At 32.7% G+C, this 17098-nt stretch overlaps 1 protein-coding gene across 4 annotated transcripts in view; it reads left to right on the plus strand.

Annotated features, from left to right (window-relative positions):
* Nucleotides 1–17098, plus strand: part of Trpm7 (transient receptor potential cation channel subfamily M member 7) — a 106655-nt gene that overhangs the window by 55860 nt on the left and 33697 nt on the right. For all 4 annotated transcript variants that reach the window (XM_048793113.1, XM_048793114.1, XM_015480669.2 and 1 more), the window contains 9 exons: nt 507–662; nt 739–882; nt 2571–2699; nt 4109–4387; nt 7629–7803; nt 9886–10012; nt 12015–12199; nt 12859–12991; nt 13703–14418. In XM_048793113.1, the coding sequence (XP_048649070.1) occupies nt 507–662; nt 739–882; nt 2571–2699; nt 4109–4387; nt 7629–7803; nt 9886–10012; nt 12015–12199; nt 12859–12991; nt 13703–14418 (2044 nt within the window). The remainder of the gene's footprint in view (nt 1–506; nt 663–738; nt 883–2570; nt 2700–4108; nt 4388–7628; nt 7804–9885; nt 10013–12014; nt 12200–12858; nt 12992–13702; nt 14419–17098) is intronic.

A 17098-nucleotide genomic window follows, 5' to 3' on the forward strand; every position in this document is an offset into this window, starting at 1 on the left:
ACCTCTTGTACAATTATAATTTCTATATGCTTTAGGATTTTGCAAGTAATATGAAAAAGTTTAGAAATAAGCCTTTTTGTTTATAGAGGCACAAGCTGAGTAATCACGTTATGACATGGAACACTTGCAAAGAGATTTAAGATAAAATTAAGCACATAGCACCTCATAATGCTTGAATTTTGTTTAAACAAAAATATATTTTCTGTATAAATTGTAACTTGATTGTATTTAAAAGACAGGTCTATAATGATTATTAAATCTCTTCAACATGCTCATTATCATAATATCCAAATGTTTTTTATTCCCTAAAACAGTTCAACCTGGGCCTCTTTAAATACACCATTTAAAAAATGAATTAAAAAAAAAAATGAATTTTTATTTTTTCTGTATTTCTAGGAGCAAAATGGCTAACAATTATAAGATATCTAATGTCTCTTTGCTATTTTTTAAATATTCTTAAAAGTTTGATTTTAAAATGCAAACTTATATGTCTTTAAAAATTTTAGGTGATATTAAGCATTTTAGTTCCACCTGCCATATTAATGCTAGAATATAAAACAAAGGCTGAAATGTCCCATATTCCACAATCTCAAGATGCTCATCAGATGACAATGGAAGATAGTGAAAACAACTTTCAAAACATAACAGAAGAGATCCCTATGGTAAGGAAGAAAAAAAAATTGAAGTAATATAAGTTTGTTGTGAATAAGTGTACAATAATTTTTTTTTTAATTTTAGGAAGTATTTAAAGAAGTAAGAATTTTGGACAGTAATGAAGGAAAGAGTGAAATGGAGATGCATATAAAATCAAAAAAGCTTCCAATCACACGAAAATTTTATGCCTTTTATCATGCACCAATTGTAAAGTTCTGGTTTAATACGGTATGTTTTTAAATAGTATTTGCATGAATCTATCTTTCCTTCCTTCCTTCCTTCCTTCCTTCCTCCCTTCCTTCCTCCCTCCCTCCCTCCCTCCCAAGGGAGAACATGATGTTGTGTTTTGGGGAGTTTTTTGTTTGTTTGTTTGTTTGTTTTATATTTATTTTTTAGTTATAGGTGGACACAATATCTTTATTTTACTTTTATGTGGTGCTGAGGATGAAACCCAGTGCCTTCTGCATGGTAGGCAAGTGCTCTACCTCTGAGCCACAATCCCAGCTCTGTTTTGTTTGTTTTTTTAATTTTTTAAATTTATTTTTAGTTGTAGTTGGACACAATACCTTTATTTTATTTATTTTTATGTTGTGCTGAGGATCGAACCCAGCGCCTCGCACATGCTAAGTGAGCACTCTATTGCTAAGCCACAATCCCAGCCCAGACATAATGTTTTAAGAAGATATGTTTTAGGGAACCTTTGGTCTGGAATCCCATAGTAACCTTGATTTAACTTATATCATTGGAAAGTATGTCCGCTTTAAAGAACAATACATTTAATTTAGATTATCCCAATTGCCAGCATCTGGAATGATAACACTAACAAATTTTAATTCTAATTGGAAATAAAAATATACTAAACACGTATGTGTTGTGACCATTGGTTGTATAAGTGGGTAATAAATACAGATCATCTAGTGAAACTGATAGTAAAATATTAACCAAAAAACTGATACAATTCCTTGTGCTCTAGGATTTATAGATAATACACAAAAGTTTAGAAATGACCCTGCTTGCTATGTTAATCAATGATGATAAAGAGTAATCCAGATCATTGATATGGTTTTATTTATCAGTGACTTATTTCTTTAATTATGTGCTTAGTTACCTGTACACTTGGCTTTTCTCTTGCTTCATGGAAAAATGGATTTTACTAATAGTTTATAGAGCATATGTCCTTAGCAATATGGTCTCAACTGTTGAAGCACAGTAGCTTATTCGTTGTTTTGGTTTTCTAGTTAGGGGAAGAGCAAATGAGCTCTGGAAACTTCTAGTTGGTCTTCTTGCTGATATCTCTTTATTTATTTATATATGGTGCTGAAAATTGAACCGTTGCCTCACACATGCTAGTCAAGCACTCTACCACTGAGCTGCTACCCCAGCCCCAGCCCCTACTTTTAACCAGCGTCTGAGTCTGAATAAATAAGTTTACACTCTCCTTCCTAGGAAAACTTTTTTTTTATTTTGTTCTTTTCATCGATTATCAGACACTTGCCAAAGTCTACAAATGCCTTTGTGCTAAGATGAATATTTGAGAACTTGTTCTTTCAACCATTGCTTTTTTTATTGACACCCATACCTTCTAACTCGAGACTAATTTACTATATTTCCTTCTCAATGTGAAAATGTTTTGTTCTTCCCTCCTAGACACTGGTAATACAAATCTCATTTATCTAATCCCTGAATTCTTTCCCCAGAATGTAAGTTTTTTTACATTTGTATTCATGTGAATGGCTACTTAAAAACAGAGAATCCAGGTGACCAAATAAATTTCTCCTTTTTTTTTTTTTTGTATTGTATTTTATTTCCCTAGGCTGCCTTAGCTCAAATAATTATTTTTATATACATAAAACTGTCCATAATGTTTTATTTTGTAATCAATTTTATTCGTATAACTTTTGTTTCTTTTTTATTAGTTGGCATACTTAGGATTTCTGATGCTTTATACATTTGTAGTTCTTGTACAAATGGAACGGTTACCTTCAGTTCAAGAATGGATTGTTATTGCTTATATTTTTACCTATGCCATTGAGAAAGTCCGTGAGGTATGTCTTTAGTTTTTCCTACTGGGTAGCTTACTATGTGCATGGAAGATTTTTTGTTTTGTTTGAGATGTGCATGTGTGTATGTGTGTGTTAATTCAATGGGAGATAACATTATAGAAGTATAGAACATGTTTATTTTTACTGTTCTTAAAATAATGGCAAAAAAAAATAGAAATCAGTGAATATGCTGTTCACTTTGTCACATTACAAATACAATGATATGTCTCTGAAACTTAGCATAGATTTTTTTGTTTTTTTCTCAATATTTATATTTATGCTCTTACTCTCAAAAGGTATCACATATATTTATATATCCAGTTAGGTAGGTAAATTATAAATAGATTTTCATTTTGCTGTTTTCTTATACTACCCTCTAAAGTATATGTATTTCCCACCAAATCATTATTTAGATTTATATCCAGCTGTCAGTTACATTAAACCTGTCTAGGTTAAATTATAATTTTCTAACATCCTGATTTTGAAAAAATGTTTTTTCCTTAAATAAATTTGTACACTTTCTGTTTAAACTCAAAACTACATAAATGTTTTATAACACTTGCATCAGTACTTTTGAATTATTTCATGACTCTGTTATATATTTAGAGAACACATGAAATTGCAAAAGTAATAAGAAGGTATAGTACTTCTCATTTAAATATAGAAATTTATCTTATTAAATAACATGCATTTTTAAATGCTGTGGCTCATATGTTTATAAAAATCTTACCAGTGTGTTTGAAGAAATTAAGTTGTTGAATGATAAAAAAAATATGTATTCGTTAAAGAGGTCTACAAGGATTCATGAGATGACAGTAATTCTGGTTGCCTCCAGTGACTACAGTAATTAATTGACTAAGAGAGATGAACCAAGAGACTTTTCAGTATTTAGAATTCACTTCATTTTGAAGTTGTGAATGTAATACCATTCCTCTCAAAAGTTGTTTTTTTAATTCTAATATTCATCATATTCAAGAGAAGCAGTATGATTTAGATAATTTAGAGAAATACAGCTACTTAAACCATTGAATTATTTAATTTCTGTGACTAAGGCATCTTTGGAAGATACTACCAGTATATCCCAAGTAGGACTTTAATATGATATAAAACAACTTTTCCAAAACATTGCACATTCCATCCAGATCTAGAGAACTTTGTTATAATTTAAGATTTTTAGCCTCTTAGTTGGATGACCTTGGTTGAGCAGGTCATTTATTTATAAGACATATTATCTCTTACCAGCTTACTATTTTGGTAATTAAGTACATTATTAAATGCCAAGATAACAGATTAAAAGCACTTTGAAACATTAAAATATGACTAAAATTCCTTTGTGGTGTTATAATTCAGTGCTGTATATGTTTGAATATGAAGAAATTCATTAAACTTTTTTGTTCTTGTTGAACCTTTAGATCTTTATGTCTGAAGCTGGGAAAATAAGCCAGAAGATTAAAGTGTGGTTTAGTGATTATTTCAATATCAGTGATACAATTGCCATAATTTCTTTCTTCATTGGATTTGGACTAAGATTTGGAGCCAAGTGGAACTTTGAGAATGCATATGATAATCATGTTTTTGTGGCTGGAAGATTAATATACTGTCTTAATATAATATTTTGGTATGTGCGTTTGCTAGATTTTCTCGCTGTAAATCAACAGGCAGGACCTTATGTAATGATGATTGGAAAAATGGTAAGTTGATATACATCTGCTAATACTCCTGGGTTTTATTATTTCTTAAAAGTTATAAAAATGTGTGTTATAAAATAGTTTCATTTGAACTAGTGAATGAATTGCCTCATACTTCCTCCAGATCTATCATTCTTTAAGGATATTTTATTAACCTTTGAAAAAATATTCAGTAAATAAGGTTAGGGACTGGGGCTGTGGCTCAGTGGTAGAGCGCTCACCTAGCACATGCGAGGCCCTGGGTTTGATTCTCAGCACCACATAAAAATAAATAAATAAAATAAAGGTATTGTGTACATTTACATCTAAAAAAAAGAAAACATTAAAAAATAAATAAATAATAAAATAAGGTTAGAAAAAACATACTTTGTGTTTCCTTGAAATGCTTTGTAACTTTTAAATATTTCTTCCTAGGAATATTTGGCATGACAATGAAGAATATGAACTCATAACTTTAATCTGTATATTTCTTTTCATCTTTACTGCTACTATTTTATATCAAACCACATCATCAGGCACCTTCAGTAATCTAGTGATCTGTTTCCTCACAACCAGTTTGACTTGTCTTTGATCCACATCATAACTAGAATGATTATTTAAAAATGCAAATTTGTATATGTCACTTCCTCATCTTGAAGAATTTTAATGGGTTTACATTGCTCCAAGAGATCAGTGTACTTAATTAAAAATCCTCTTTCTATATCTCCCTTTCCACCCCTCCCTCTCTTCCTTTTCCCCACCCTCCCCTTTTTAAATTTTGTTATTAATGTAATTTTGTTAATAATGATAGATTCACATGAAATTGTAAGAAATAGAATCCTTTATACCCTTTATCTTGTTTCCTCCAAAGGTAACATCTTCTGCTTCACTATTAAACCTTAGATTTTTTTTAAAAAAAATATTTTATTTTTATGTGGTGCTGATAATAGAACATGTGTACCTCTAGCATGCCAGGGAAGCGAGCTACCACTTGAGCCACATTCCCAGCCCCTAAACCTTAGATATTCTTGATCTCGTATCTGTACTCTAGTCACATCAGCTTTTTAAAATGTTCTTTTTAAGCCAGGCAGGATGTTGTAGGCCTAGAGTCACAGCTACTTGGGCATCTGGCTTGGGAGTCTATCTAGAGTCCAGGAGTTCAAGACCAGCTTGGGCAACATACCAAGACCCTGTCTCAAAAAAAAAAAAAAAAAATTTTTTTTTTTCTCTTCTTTCTTTTAACACAGCCCCTGTAGAATAGCATAATTCATGTTCTTCTTTCTACCTGGAACTACACTGTCCTCTACATTCATTCCCTTAGTTTTGTCTTTATTTTGTTGTTTTTTACAAACCTGAGTTTATCCTTCATATCTCTGCTCCAACACCGTATTTTTCAGGGAAGGATTTTTTGGTTCCTCCTAGCTGGATCAAGTTTATTTGCTTTATATCCTTCTGGGACACATGTTCTTTCCTTTCATAATATTTTTGTCTGTGTCTGTATTTTAAACTACATTCTTACTAAATTATTTATCTTTTTCTTTAGAAGACTAAACTCCTTATGGTAGGAATCATGTCTGGCTTTGATCATTTTTATTTCTCTAGTACTTATTATAGTACCTTCACATACTATGCCCTCCTTAATAAGTATTTGTTGGTTGGATGAATAAAGTAATTACAAGTAGGAAGAAATTACATAAAAATTACTGAACATTAACTGGGTGCAGCAGTACATGTGTAATCCCATCTACTTAAGATGTTGAGGCAGCAGAATCTCATGTTTGAGGCCAGGCTGGACAACTTGGTGAGATTCTGTCTCAAGAATGAAAAGGGCTGGGGATGTGGGGATGTGGACTCAGTGGTGGAGCACCCAAGGTTCAGTCCCCAGTGCTGATTGAAATGCATGCATACACACACATGACCAATCACTATTTTGATAGTTTTGTTAAGATTTTTTTCTCTTATTGTTTATTATTTTGCACTGTATAAGACAATGTAGCAAGCATCAGGATTGCCCCCAGACTTTATGAAACCACATTTCTTTATTTTATTTTACCAATCCTGTAATTATTTTTTATAATTTTGTAATTAACTTGAGGAGCCTGTAGTATATAAAATATTTCAGGAAATTATGAGATTTTTACCTAACAACATAGTTTATTGATTAAATTCATGAATTCCAAACGTGAGCATTCATGGAAAAAGATAATTCTGTTGAGAATTTTCTTACAAAGTAATGGGATATGGAGTTATTTGAAAGCATAAGATGTAAATAAAAAGGTAGTCTGACTATAGTTTCTTTTATAATAAAGAGTAGCTAGTTGGCAGTCAGTTGAATAGACAACGTTTAACCTGGATTTTATAGGACATTGAAAACTGGGTAATCTGAACTCTTTAGAAAGTAACTGTATTCCTAAGTAAATAGTAGCAATTAGCGATAGTAATTAGATTATCATTTTACATCATTCTTTGAATTACTTCAAAAACATAAAAATTCATGTTGTGACTTAACCACATTTATTTTGCAATGATTTAATAGATGATAACTCAGGCTCTTTTTCAATTTTGTTGAAATTAAAGTGTTACACACTATCCTACTTGTGAAAGTATTTGTTGTCCAGACATTGGTATCACTTATTTTTTCAGCATCCATACTAATTATTCAGTTTGGGAAGTTTTTGACTCCTAGACAAAAGAGGGTAGGGTTCAGAATAGGTGGGAAATAATGCCATACTATTGAAAATGAGCCTAAGATTCTTACCAAAGGCAGAATGGAAAAGAGACTCTGTACCTCCATTGTAAGAGTGGAAAAGCTTTAGGAAAGGATTCTTAGGGAAATTGACTCCCTAAATCTACTCATGTTTATACTTTTTAAAAGATCTTTGTGGACCCTAAAGATGGGCAGCCTCTAGTTTGAACCAGTGATGTAGTTCATTTTGGAGATAAAGATGGTTACGACTTTCTTAGCTTCACATTTTCTTTTGTTTTTGTTTTCTTTGAGGTACTGGGGATTGAATCCAAGCCCTCATACGTTATCAGGCAGATGGTCCAACAGTGAGCCAAATTCCTAGCCCTCTTTTTTTTTTTTTTTTAAAGTCTCCTTGATGTTAAGGTTTATGTAGTGATAAGATTTGCTTTAATGTAGTTATTAGGAATAAACAGAAATTATATTTCTCAATTAGAGTTTAGAAATACATTTTTAAATGAAAATTTTTTTATTGTATTTAAATTCCCTTGTATTTTAACAGCTTTTTTTTTTTTTTAACAGGTAGCCAATATGTTCTACATTGTAGTGATTATGGCTCTTGTATTACTTAGTTTTGGTGTTCCTAGAAAGGCAATACTTTATCCTCATGAAGCACCATCTTGGACTCTTGCTAAAGATATAGTTTTTCATCCATACTGGATGATTTTTGGTGAAGTTTACGCATATGAAATTGATGGTAAGAATTTATTTGTTTTAAATCAATATTATATCAGTTATATTGCCTATTTTTCAAAGTCAGATTTATAACGTAAGCCTCCCATAATACATTACTTAATCCTGGGGGAAAAAGTAATTGAAAAAGGTTTTAATCTTTTTTTAGCTACAAGCAGTGGAAATCTGGCCCAAATTGTTGTACAAAGTGAGACTAGTTAATTATGAGCTCACAGGACAGAAAGTTCAGAGGTGGAATGATTTTTAGGGTTGTTTATCATACAGATTTCCCTTAGCGCAGTGTAAGACTGTCACAGCAACAGAAAGACACTGTTAATCCTTGACTGTTTTTAGAGGGAAACAATTCCTTTTATAGAAATTCACTTTGAACCTTTGTTTTTATCTTGTTAGCTCAACTTGACTTCAGCCTTTCCATCTCTAAAAGGGTTATTAGCAAGTGGGGTGGGAGTACAATGATTAGTTTAGACCAATCAGGATGGATTGAATATTGAAGAGCCGGCTCAATAGTAAATGACAAAAATAATATCATTTGGAAACCTTGAAGAGCTTAGAGCATGTTGTTATATAGGGGATAACAGTTTTTAGGATTCTATCAAATTTGTGAGTATTGTCTCTAGGTAAGGCAAATATATGAGTTAACCTCTACCTATTCAACCCATTCTTAATTAAAAGATTGTCTGTTGCACAGTTTTGTTACCATTCACATTTGACTCCTATGATTATAAATAATGACCTAGATAATTTGTGAACATAGATGATACCATCGGTTTTCAGGGGTACTCTTCTGCTGACCTCCACATTTGAATTGTAATCCTTATTAGTTTTCTCTTACTCTTTCTCTTCCTTCTTCTGTCACTCTTCCTTTGCCTCATACCTGTGTTGCTTCTTTTCCATCTATTTATGGGTGATTAGGTCAGGGGCTGCCCAGAAAGAGAAGATTGTAATTAGGTTAGTGGATGGTTAAATCAAAGATTGTGGTCAATAGTCATTCTCAGATATTTATAAAAGTAACTTTTACTAATCTGGTAAAATTTTGAGTTTAATGGCTACCTGTTTGGTTCAGTTTAAGGCATTTGTTGTCTGCTATTTTTCTAATGATGTTATCTCTAGTTGGGCAGTTGTTAATAAAGCATTGGGTATGGTTTTTGGTTTCCTGCGTCTCTTTCTTGTATATTTGCTTCCCCATACTAACCTGAATGGAATGGAAGTTGATTTATAAAACTGTTTAAAAGTAAAAGGACTTTATTACAATTTTCCTCTAAAATCATTTTAAGGAATAATACAGCCATTATGAGAATCTCAATGATTAAGACACTGAAAAGACAATTACTAATTTTAGTTAATTAATTAATAATTTACTTAAGTAATACTAATTTAAATAACAAATATGAATTGCTAAGTGTACTGTAAGTATTTGCATAGGAATTGTCACTAATTCATGATTATTTAGTTCTACTCTTTACCCTCCTAAATTAATTTATGGTATTCCTTGTGACTCTCTGATGGGTATTAACATTATTACCTCCCATGTTTGTATTTAGCTATGTTCTGATTTCTGAAACATTTGTAGGTGAGGATAATGACAAGCCATGAATTAAAATCTAGTCACTATGTATTTAAAAAGCACTTTAGCAACTTTTTCATTCCTCTTTTTGGGATTGTAAATTGAAGTCAATAATTCTTGTTTTCATAAATTTACTTGCTTGTTGTGAGTCTACCATACTTTTAAGATTCCAATATTTTCCTTATAATAATGTTATACCGTGACTCAGTCCAAAACTTCTATCCTCCTTAATGATTCTAAGGCCAAACCCTGCCTTGAAAGTAGACATAATATCTAAACATACTTCCTTGTCTGGAAGAGTGGTAGAACAGAGTGCGTCCACACTCCTCACAAAAATCCTCTATATTGGAATGCTTTTAAGTTGGAGTTTCTGTGGTTGCCTCTCCAGAGTCCTCTGCTAGAATCTGTGAGACAGGTTTATATGTAATCAAAACTTATTTTAAGTGAAGTAAAAAGATTAAACACTGATAGCAGTTACTGGCAGATAACTATATTTAAAATTCTTTTTTTTTCTTCATAAAGTGTGTGCAAATGATTCCACTATCACCGAAATCTGTGGCCCTGGAACATGGTTGACTCCATTTCTTCAAGCAGTCTACCTCTTTGTACAGTATATCATTATGGTGAATCTTCTTATTGCATTTTTCAAGTAAGAATTTTATTCAATTGCGTATTATTATGATATCATTTGATGATATGCCATTCTACTCATTTTGAAGGAAATATATAGAATTTAAAATCTAAAAATTTTATCAGCGTAAAGTACTCAAATCATAGAAAAATTACATATAAGAAGTCATGCTTTTTCAAATTCTAAATTTTAGATTTTATTATTTTTTTGCCTTTTTTGTGGGGTGGTACCAGGGATTGAACCCAGGGGTGCTTAACCTCTGAGCCACACCCCAACCCTATTTTGTATTTTATTTAGATACAGGGTCTCGCTGAGTTGCTTAGGGCCTCACTAAGTTACTGAGGCTGGCTTTGAACTCGCAATCCTCCTGCCTCAACCTCCCAAGTCGCTGGGATTATAGGCATGTGCCACTGCACCTAAGTAGATTTTATTATCTTTCAATGTACAGTTCTTTTATAAATTTGATCCTCATTTGGAATTTTTCCTATGTTACCAAGGAATGCATTTTCAATGTAGAAAGCAGAAAGGCAAATATAAAATTCATCAATAATTCTACTCTTTTATGGGGGTTGGGGGACAGGTACTGGGATTGAACTCGGGGACTCCACCACTAAGCCACATTCCCAGCCCTATTTTGTATTTTATTTAGAGACAGGGTCTCACTGAGTTGCTTAGCTCCTTACCATTGCTAAAGCTAGCTTTGTATTGCAAGCCACTGGGTTATAGGCTTGCACCACCATGCCTGGCTAATTCCACTCTGAATATTTAGGGGTACATCTATTTTTAAGTGAATGTATAAACCATGTTTTCTTTTAAAAAATACTCTTGTTATTTTGTGGTGATACATGGCCTATAATCTTAGCTACTTGGAACACTGAGGCAGGAGGATCATGAGTTTGAGGCCAACCTTGGCAATTCAGTGAGAGTCCCATCTAAAAAAGAAAAAAAAATTCTTATATTTTCTATGCTATTTTTAAGTAAGAAAAACATGAACATTATCCAAATTGATTAATATTTCTCTCCAATTTTTGCGGGGGGTGTTGAGTGGGTGGGTACTGGGGATTGAAATCAAAAGTGCTTTACTACTAAGCTACATCCTCAGTCCTATTTATTTTTTTTATTTCAAGACAGGGTCTTGCTAAGTTGCTGAGGCTGGTCTCAAACTTGGAATCTTTCTGCCTCAGCCCCTGAGGAATTGCTGAGATTACAGGCATGTGCCACTGTGCCTATCCAGTCTATTTTTAATGACTGCTTGATTCTCCATGATACAAATTATATAATACTTTAAGCCAATATATTATTTTGCTCAATTAGATTGTACTTTTTTGGTCTTAAACACCATATTGCCATTTGAACAATACCCAAGTATTTCTTTAAAGTGTTTTTCTAAAAGTAGAACTGTTCAGTATGTGGATTTTTTTAGTTGTTTTTTTTTTCTCCCCATTTAAGTCAAAATATAGTGTATCCTTCAACTTCTTGCCAACTCTGGGTATTATTATTTTTTAATGGTTGCCTTTTAAAAATTTTTTTTCTTTTGGTTGTAGATGGACTCAATACCTTTATTTTATTTATTTATTTTTATGTGGTGCTGAGGATTGAACCCAGTGCCTCACATGTGCTAGGCAAGCGTTCTGCCACTGAGCCTCAACCGTAGCACAATAGTTGGCAATTTGATAGCACATAAAAGGATCTTTTTTTTTTTTTTTTTTGGTACCAGGGATTGAACCCAGGAGTGCTTAACCACTGAGCCACATTCCCAATCCTTTTTATTTATTTTGAGACAGGTCTCACCAAGTTGCTGAAGCTAGCTTTGAACTTGAATTGCTCCTGCCTCAGCCTCTCTAGTCACTGGGATTACGGGCATGTGCTACTGTACCCAGCAATTTTTCATTTACTTTTTAGTCTTGTTTATTGAAGGGTACTTGTCCTTACTTAGTCCAGAATTATAATAAAATCTTTAGTATTTAAAACTTCTTTAGATAAGGTTAACTAAGTTTATTTTTAATCTTTGTTATTCTAGCAATGTGTATTTACAAGTGAAGGCAATTTCCAATATTGTATGGAAGTATCAGCGTTATCATTTTATTATGGCTTATCATGAGAAACCAGTTTTGCCTCCTCCACTTATCATTCTTAGCCATGTAGTTTCTCTGTTTTGCTGTGTATGTAAAAGAAGAAAGAAAGATAAGACTTCTGATGGACCAAGTAAGTAAAATAAACTAAGGCAAATGTTTTCTTCATGTAATAACACCTTGAAGACTAAGTAATGATTTTACTCAATACAATGTAGTATTTAACATTATTGGTTAATGTTATTGTGAAGGCTTTTGTTAAATGTGCCTGACCAAAGGAATTTTTAGGTGCAATTTGATGATCTATAAAAGGAGGTTTAGTATTAAACTCCTCTTTGGTGATGACATCTCAGTTTGTTTTTATTAAAATGGGGATTATGTAGATTATGACACTTTAGCTCTTCTAAACCATTTTTTCCTGCTCTGGAAACATGACAATTATCTAAACTACCTGAAATTGATCACTGTGTCAAATTGTGCTTAAAATTTTACATTGGCTTTCTATTCCACTAGCTGAGTTCTGAAATTCCTCTGACTGGGTATGTGAGGAAGATTAAGAGAGGGGGAATAGTGTTGGAAAGGAAAATTAGAAGAGAATAACTTACCTGAAACCATTTTACTTATATCATACCATGAAGGAGGAAAAAAGAAAAAGAAAGACACTTGGCTAGTGCTTCAGAAACACAGCACTAAAAAGAGAAAAAAGTTGCACAATAATTTATAAGACTTAGGAACTTAAGTTTGAAAACCTAGTAGCCCTTCATTGATTTGTTTTTGTCTTTCCTCCCTTAGAACTTTTCTTAACAGAGGAAGATCAAAAGAAACTTCATGACTTTGAAGAGCAGTGTGTTGAGATGTATTTTAATGAAAAAGATGACAAATTCCATTCTGGAAGTGAAGAGAGAATCCGTGTCACTTTTGAAAGGTTTAGAAGTTGTTTAATTATAATTGATAATATGTTTAATTATAATTGATTATATTAGTTATGTATCTTATACCTAGTCATTGTTTAATTTATTTTGTCAAGCAAATAGCTTTTTATCATATATTGGAAAGACAGTTCAGTTCTTTACTTCTAGTACTTTATATAATTCAATCAATCCCTTGTTGTTTTTTAATGGTGCTGGGGATCCAGCCCAGGGTCTCAGACATGCTAGGCAAGAACTCTACCTCTTGAGCTACATTCCTAGCCTTCTTGTAATTTTTTGACTATAGTTTCAGGGTTAATGCTCTTTCTACTCTGGAGAGAAAAGTAAAACTATCTTCACTATTTTTAAAGCCTTTCTTTCTTTTGATTGGCCTTGCTATATTCTGGAAGCATATGATGTTTTTGTAGTTACAGTAATGGTAATTCTTTGGATATGTAACTGTATATCTATATTTAGGAGAGTAAATTGGAAAAAAAAAGCATTTCTAGAAACCTGTGTTTTATTATAACAGCATTAGCATTGGATTCTTCTTAAACATAAAGAATGCCTTGTATAAATAAATAGCCAGACTTTATTTTCATAACTTACCTCGTTTGTTATAAAACAGTGCATTTAAAATTTCTTTGTATTGTCATTTATTTGAGACTACAAAGAGAATTTCTTCATTTATTTTTAATATTCATAAAAAGCCTGTTTTTCCCCTACAGAGTGGAGCAGATGTGCATTCAGATTAAAGAAGTTGGAGATCGAGTCAACTACATAAAACGATCATTACAGTCATTAGATTCTCAGATTGGACATTTGCAAGATCTTTCAGCCCTGACAGTTGATACATTAAAAACACTCACTGCCCAGAAAGCTTCAGAAGCTAGCAAAGTTCACAACGAGATCACACGAGAATTGAGTATATCCAAACATTTGGCTCAGAACCTTATTGATGATGGTCCTGTAAGACCTTCTGTATGGAAAAAGCACAGTGTTGTAAATACACTTAGTTCCTCTCTTCCTCAAGGTGATCTTGAAAGTAATAATCCTTTTTTTTGTAATATTTTCATGAAAGATGAAAAAGATCCCCAATGTAACATGTTTGGTCAAGATTTACCTGTAATACCCCAGAGAAAAGAATTCAATTTTCCAGAGGCTGGTTCCTCTTGTGGTGCCTTATTCCCAAGTGCTGTTTCTCCTCCAGAACTGCGACAGAGACGACATGGGGTAGAAATTTTAAAACTATTTAATAAAAGTCAAAAATTAGGCAGTTCACCTAATAGCACACCACGCCTGTCATCCCCACCAACCAAATTCTCTGTTAGTACACCGTCCCAGCCAAGTTGCAAAAGCCACTTGGAAACTGTAACCAAAGATCAAGAAAGTATTTGCTTTAAAGCTGCAGAAGGAGATAGTATAGAATTTGGAGCATTTGTAGGTAAGTTTGAAATGAAAATAATTAGCTAGTTAATAAAAATATTGTAGGACAAGTGGACTGTTTTTTGTGTAGTTCTAAACATTTTAAAGGAATTAGAAGTGGGGAAAATAAGTTGATTTGGGCTTTAAGAGTTATATTGTCAGGGATGGGGCTGTAGCTCAGTGGTAAAACACTTGCTTTGCATGTGTGAGACACTGGGTTCGATCCTCAGCACCACATAAAAATAAATAAAGATACTATGCATTCATCTACAACTCAATAAATTTTAAAAAGTAGTTATATTGTCATATATTTCTTTAGTAAAATTTACTATAGTAGCAATGTACACAAAAATTATTTGGCCTCTTTCAAATTTGAATATATCTTTAATTGAATCTGGTCAATTGTTGGAAGAACCTGAGTGATTTACATATGTAAGGTACATAGGGAACAATAGGAAGGTACAGGGAAGTTGTAAACAATAGGCAAAAAGAACAATATACATAGGATGATTTTTATTTTTATTCAAACCAGGATAGTTTTTAATTTTTTTTTTTTATTTGTAGTTGGACACAATCCTTTTATTTATTTTTATGTGGTTCTGAGGATTGAACCCAGGGCCTCACACGTGCTAGGCAACAACTCTACTGCTGAGCCACAACCCCAGCTCCCCCAGGACAGTTTTTATAGTGAAAGGTACATTGCTAATAATTACATTATATTGACTGGGAAACCAGGAGTCTACTTGTGAAACCAAGACAATCATAGCTTGGTTAACAATGGGATACATTAGGCATTTTGATCATGTGAAAATCAAGAGTGTGGTTACACAAACCTAGATACACAGTAAACATGATATATAAGGTCATTGATGACATAAAATGATATTCTGTTTTACAATAAACTTTATTTTATTTATTTTTTTTTTTAGAGAGAGAGAGAATTTTTTAATATTTATTTTTTAGTTCTCGGCGGACACAACATCTTTGTATGTGGTGCTGAGGATCGAACCCAGGCCGCACGCATGCCAAGCAAGCGCGCTACCGCTTGAGCCACATCCCCAGCCCCTACAATAAACTTTATAAATAGAAGGAATGTACCATAATGATACAAAGTTATTATCAAGTATTATGTACTATATATAATCACGTTGCTAAGCTTGTATACAATTGGCAGCTTAGTAAGTTTGTTTACTACCCCAACTGTGAGTTATAGGACATCACTTAGGCAATAGTCATTTTTTAGCTCCATTGTAATCTTATGGGACTACCATTATATATGCATTCTATCACTGGCTAAAACTTTGTGGTGATATGGGGAGAAATCTTAAAAATGTTAATAAAAATATAAAATTAGACAGTTTAAGCATGCCACATCTTTCTTCCCCACCAACCAAATACATGTCTGTGTTTATGATCTATCTTATAAATCTAGAAATGAGAGCACTTAAAAAAGGAAAGAGTCACTCTTACACCTATGATAGATTAAATAGGATAAGAAGAGAGAAAAATATTTTATTTTTGCGTTGATAAAACATAATGACCTTGGTGAAAACTGTTTCAATAAAGAAGTGATACAGGAAAAGCCAAATTAAAGTGCAAATGGAGGAGAGAATAAAAAGGGAATGATTGTGGGAGACTTTGATTTTTGTGTTTATCATGTTTTGTTTTTAATGTTAAGGGAGATTTAATCATCTTTAAATGCTGACAGTGTGCCATTTGGAAGGGAGTGAGTGAGTAGAGAATGCTTTATAGACCTAGCCGAGTTCCTGTAATTTGGGAGAATATGGTGTTTTAAAGTATTTAACAGAGAATTTTTAGTAAATAATTTGGGTTGTTTGGAGTATAACCAGAATGTTCCAAGGTATGAATAATGCCCTTTATTTTTCCATCAGGTGGTTTCCTACCGTTGTCTTCAATACTTCTTGTAGCCTTCTCTGCATAGAAATTTACCTAGTCATGAAATATGTGTAATGATTGTGTGAGGAATGTTTAATAAACCATTGTAAAATATACGAAGTCCAGCCTGACAGGTTATCTAGGTACTCAGCACACTAGTACTATGTACTAGTACTGCTAGGCTATGTGGAGTTTGCTGTGGGTTATAGATACATAACTTTTCCTACATAGAATTTATCCCAATGTATTACAACAAAATATTTTTTTCCAGTGCTGGGAATGAAACCCAGGGTCCTAAAAAACATTTTGTCCTGTTTGATAATGTATTACCAGTGGGGGCTACGTATAATTAGTTTTTATATTTTATTATTCATAGTAAGAATTATTGTTTCCCCCTGTTCTTTTAAATTTCAAGCTATTTACTCACATCAACATGTTGGGTTCTGTTTGAAGAACTTTTGCTATTAATATAAACTGAATTACAAGTCTTCATCAGCTTCTTGGCAAATATTTTTTTTTAAATTTTTTATTGTTGGTTGTTCAAAACATTACATAGTTCTTGATATATCATATTTCACACTTTGATTCAAGTGGGTTATGAACTCCCATTTTTACCCCATATACAGATTGCAGAATCACATCAGTTACACATCCATTGATTTACATATTGCCATACTAGTGTCTGTTGTGTTCTGCTGCCTTTCCTATCCTCTACTATCCCCCCTCTCCTCCCCTACCCTCCCCTCCCCTCTTCTCTCTCTACCCCCTCTACTGTCATTCATTTCTCCCCCTTGTATTATTTT

This window comes from Marmota marmota, unplaced genomic scaffold (assembly GCF_001458135.2).
Source record: "Marmota marmota marmota unplaced genomic scaffold, marMar, whole genome shotgun sequence".
NCBI classification, from domain to species: Eukaryota; Metazoa; Chordata; class Mammalia; order Rodentia; family Sciuridae; genus Marmota; species Marmota marmota.